The 5000-nt window shown below is 16.8% G+C and overlaps 1 protein-coding gene across 1 annotated transcript in view; it reads right to left on the bottom strand.

Moving 5' to 3' along the window:
• Positions 1 to 5000, bottom strand: part of DDB_G0282139 (hypothetical protein) — a gene marked incomplete at both ends in the record, with an annotated part of 5370 nt that overhangs the window by 355 nt on the left and 15 nt on the right. The window contains 6 exons of the mRNA XM_635279.1: positions 1560 to 1834; positions 2165 to 2518; positions 2594 to 3472; positions 3596 to 3645; positions 3854 to 4086; positions 4269 to 4288. Coding sequence (XP_640371.1) covers positions 1560 to 1834; positions 2165 to 2518; positions 2594 to 3472; positions 3596 to 3645; positions 3854 to 4086; positions 4269 to 4288 — 1811 coding nt within the window. The remainder of the gene's footprint in view (positions 1 to 1559; positions 1835 to 2164; positions 2519 to 2593; positions 3473 to 3595; positions 3646 to 3853; positions 4087 to 4268; positions 4289 to 5000) is intronic.

The raw sequence follows: 5000 nt of genomic DNA, 5'->3' as shown, positions 1-5000 counted from the left end.
AAAAAAAACAAAATTGAAAATTAAAATAAAATAAAAATAAGTTATCCAACCACACAATTATTAATATTTTCAAACAAGATTATAATAATGGTGTGAATATTTTTGTGAGTTGTGGGGTGTACATGTAACTAATCGAAGTTTTTTTATTTTTTTTTTTTTTATTTTTTTTTTTTTATTTTTTTTTTTTTTGAAAATTATTAATAATTTTTTACCCTTTTTTTAAATCTTTTCTCTAATTTTTTAGAAATTGTGTAATAATGATTTCATTGATCCCAAATTAAAAAAAAAAAATAAAAAAAAAAATAAAAAAAATAAAAAAAAAAAAAAAAAAAAAAAAATAAAATGGAAAAATTTAAAAAAAAAAAAAAAAAAAAAAAAAAAAAAATTGAAAAAAAAATAAAATAAATTAAAATTTTTTGATCAAAATTATTGAAATTGATCAACGAATTTTTTTTTTTTATTTTTTTTTTTTTTATTTTTTTTTTTTTTTTTTTTTTATAAACAAGTTTTTTCAAATTCAGATTGTCAAAAAAATATTAACTTGGTTTGGTTTTTTTTTTTTTTTTTTTTCTGACCATCCACACCAAATTTAAAATAACTTTTTTTTTTTTTTTTTTTTGTGTTTAATTTTATTGTTATTTTTTCTTTTTTTTCTTCGTTGTATTTAAAAAGTAAGACTTACCTTTAAAAAGATTATAATAAAATTTTATTATAACTGAGATTTTTTTTTTTTAAAAAATTATTATTATTATTATTATTATTTTTTTTTTTTTATGTGTATGGAATATATATATTTATAAAAAAAAGAAAAAGAAAAAAAAAAAAAAAAAAAAGTAATACAACTCTATTTTTTTATTATTTTTTATTATTTTTTTATTTTTATTTTAATATTATATAATAAATTATTATAATTAACTTTCTTTTAAAGATCACGTGCACCAGGAAAAAAAATTCTAACACACTTTTTATAAAATTTTTTAAAAAAAAAAATATTACCCAAAATTACATTAAAAAAAACAATAAAATAAAATAAAATAAAATTAAATATAATAAATTAAATAAACTAAAATGGATTCAAAGTAGAAAAGAAATTATTTTATTATTATTTTTTTTTTTTATTATTTTAATTATTAAAAAATCTTTTTCTTTTTTTTTTTATTATTTTTTTTTATTTTATTATTAGTTTTTCCACAGTTTGAGGATGAGCTTCCCAAAATAATTTTGAAATTATGGCAGAAGAACAACAGTTGTAAATAACCCTATGATTAAAATTCCAATCCCAATTATTGATCCCTATGCCCAAATGCAATATTAATAAAAAAGCAAGAACAAATTGTAAGGAATTGGACAAAATAAATTGGTATTAAACTATTATTATGATATTAAATGAAATAAAAAATTAGAAAAAACAGTTGCACAACCACAAAAATTTTCAAATAAAGATATTTTTTTTTTTTTTCAAATAAAAAAAAAAACAAACAAAAAATAAAAAAAATAAGATATTTTTTTTTTTTCAAACTAAACAGTGTTTTTTTTTTTTTTTTTTTTAAAATACTTACATAATTGAATATTTATAGGCATCATTTGGAAAATTTAAATTCTGAATTAACATTATTTCAAAAACAAAGAATGGGCATGATACTAAAAAAAAGAAAGAAATAACCAACGACAAAGAGCCAGATTCTCTGAACCATTTGGATTTTCCTTCTAACCAGTCTGAATATTTTGAAACACTAGTGATTCTAATAATAATTGGATATATCAATGCCATAAGTTTAATTAAAAACATTGGTGAAAATATTAAATACCAATCGTAATTAACTGCCTCTCCAACCTTTTTTTTTTTTTTATATTTTTTTTATTTTTTTTTGGTGGATCACGTGATTTTTGTTGTTGTCAACATTTTTAAATAAAAAATTAAAATTAATATTTTATATTTTAATTATTGATAAATATTTTGATTACAATTATTTCGTCTTTACATTATTTGTTAATTTTTTTAATTTTATTTTAAAAAAAATAAAAAAAAAAAAAAAAAATTAAAAATAATTATTACAATTAGGGAAAAGTGAAATGAATAATTTCAAAATTATTGAAAAAATCCAAAAACTACAAATTTGTTATTTGTTTGTTTGTTTGTTTTTTTGGTTATTTGTTTACATACCTTTAAAAATAATAGTAAAATAAAAAAACTAAAAAACATTGAGCTAAAAATTAATGTACCTTGATCGAGAAATTCTAATTCTGAATCAATTCTTTCTGGAAATCCAACAGTAAGAATCATAAAGTAAATACAAAACATAAAAATGGGAATAAACACATAAACCCATGAAATATATTCCATCATTAATTTTGAAACTAATAATACCACAAATGAAATCATACATAAAATTGGAGTAAATAATAATACTTTTGATATGGTTTCATTTGGTTGTAATGGTAATATAAAAAATAATGAAAAAAATAATGGTTTTATAAATGAATCTGGTGCTAATTCTTCTTCATATGAATGATTAAACTTTTAAAAAAAATATATTATATTAATATTACTTAATTATTAATTTTAATAATTTATAAAAATTATAATATTTACCATTACTTTAAAAATAACAAATATTAAAGGAGTTACAAAAAATTGAAACGTTAATAGCATTAATGGAAGGAAAACTATTGGCCAACTCCAATTCAAGTAATTATCCAATTTTAATCCAATTAATAAAGTGAATAATATTAAAAATAATACTGAAAACCATTCACTTGGTCTTGAAAATAATGTATAAAACATTAGTTTTGATGAGATTGAAATATTTTTAATTTTCTTTTGATGTTGTTCTTGAACTTTTACTATTGTCATTCTATTTGAAAGTTCGTCTTTTATTTTTATATATGATTTTATATAATAATCTTTACTTTTTAGTGTTTTAATATTATCAGGATCACATCCATCACATTCAACTTTATTTCCATTATTACTGCTACTACAACCATTATTTGTACTATTACTTGAATTATTTTTATTTTTATTATTATTATTATTATTATTATTATTATTACTTCCACAGCCCCTATTACTATTATTTTTATTATCATTATTATTATTATTATTATTATTGATTTGTTTTTGTTTTAATTGATTATTTTTAAAATTTCTTAGTTTTATATTACTATTATCACCATCTTCAAAATCACTATCTTCAGCATTATTTAATTGTAGAGCAATAAATTCATTTATTGTTGATGCGGTTTCAGTGGTAGCATTCAAATGAGTAAGTGCATGCGCTATTGAAGCATCATATGCTGGCAATGGTCCTGTAACTACGTCACCTTGTTCATCTAAAACAATTGGAGGTACCAATATTCTATTAACTAGTAATGAAGGCTTTTTTGAATATATTTTTTTCTTTAATTTTGATATTGTTTTATTTTGCCATTTTCTAATTACATATTTCCAAACACTTGGATCATTTGATATCTGTGATAAATAAATAAATAAATAAAAAAATAAAATAGAAAAAAAAAAAAAAAAAAAAAAAATATTTTAATTTTTTTATTTATTTTTTTAATTTTTTTTTTTATTATAATTATTAAAACTTACTGAATAAAATCTTTTTGATACCATAGATAATTTTCCAAATGATTCTGGTTCTAAATAAGAAATTATTAATATTATTAATTCATTTGGGTAATAATATTAATTTATTTCTTAAAATGTTAAAATTTCCAATTTTATTAATTTCAATAATTTTATTTGACTTTTTAAATTGTTCATTCTTGTTTTTTATTTTAAATTTATTTTTCCACCATTTATAGTTTGAAATAATTTTTTTATTTTTTATTCCTTTAATTTTATTACTATAAATGATTTCATCTTTATCATAAATTTCAAAATCATCATTTTCTTCTTCATTTTCATCATTATGTTGATTATTAGATTTTTCATTTTTATTTGAATTATCATCATCACCATCGCCATTTATAATATTAATTATACTATTTTCATCTGGTTCAAATGAATTGAAAAAATTTGATACTAATTCATAATTATTATCTTCACCTTTTTCATCGATTGAATTTATATATTTACTACTATGTCCAATTAATTCATCATTTTTAAAATCAATTTTTATATGATTTTTTTTTGGTTTATTATTTGTTTAAATAATATCACTACTCGAACCTGATCCTTCCTTAATAAAAAAAAATATTTCCAATTTTTTTTTTTTTTTTTTTTTTTTTTAAAAAAAAAAAATTAAAATTTAATAATTAACCATATGCTAATATTATTTTCCTTAATAATAATTTTTTTTTTTTTTCTATTTTTATTTTCTATTTTTATAAATTAAATTAATTTTTTTTTTTTTTTTTTTTTTTTTTTTTTACGGCAAATAAAAAAAAAAATAATTATTATTAGATCAATAATATTTTTAATAATATCGACCTAAATTTTTTAAATTTTTTTTTTAAAAAAAATTAATTTAATACTTTTATTATTATAATAAATGAATATAATAAATATATATGTATGGATATATAATAATAACATTAAAAAAAAAAAAAAAAAAAAAATTTAAAAATAAAAATAAATAAAAAAATAGAAAAAAATGAAATTTGATTATTTATTTTTAATTTTATTTATATTTATTTATATTTTTTTTTTTTTTTTTTTTCCTCATATTATTTGCACGTATATAGCCCACTCAAATAAATTGGATAAGTTTAATTCTCTTACCCACACAAAAACAATTGTTTTTGAGTTATACACACACACACACAGATACACACACACACAACACACATGAGAAAAAAAAAAATGCGTTAAAAAATAAGTGATAATATATAGTTATAATATTAACACTGCTTCTGTATGTGTGTACCATATTAAATTGGAATTTTTTTTTTCAATTTTAAAGTTTTTGTTTTTAAATAATTAAATTAATTGTACATTCCTTCTATTTATAGTAATAATATTTATAACTTTTTTTTTTTTTTTTTTATTTTAT

The sequence above is a fragment of the Dictyostelium discoideum genome, assembly GCF_000004695.1.
Source record: "Dictyostelium discoideum AX4 chromosome 3 chromosome, whole genome shotgun sequence".
Taxonomy (NCBI): domain Eukaryota; phylum Evosea; class Eumycetozoa; order Dictyosteliales; family Dictyosteliaceae; genus Dictyostelium; species Dictyostelium discoideum.
This window is presented reverse-complemented; position numbering and strand designations above follow the sequence as displayed.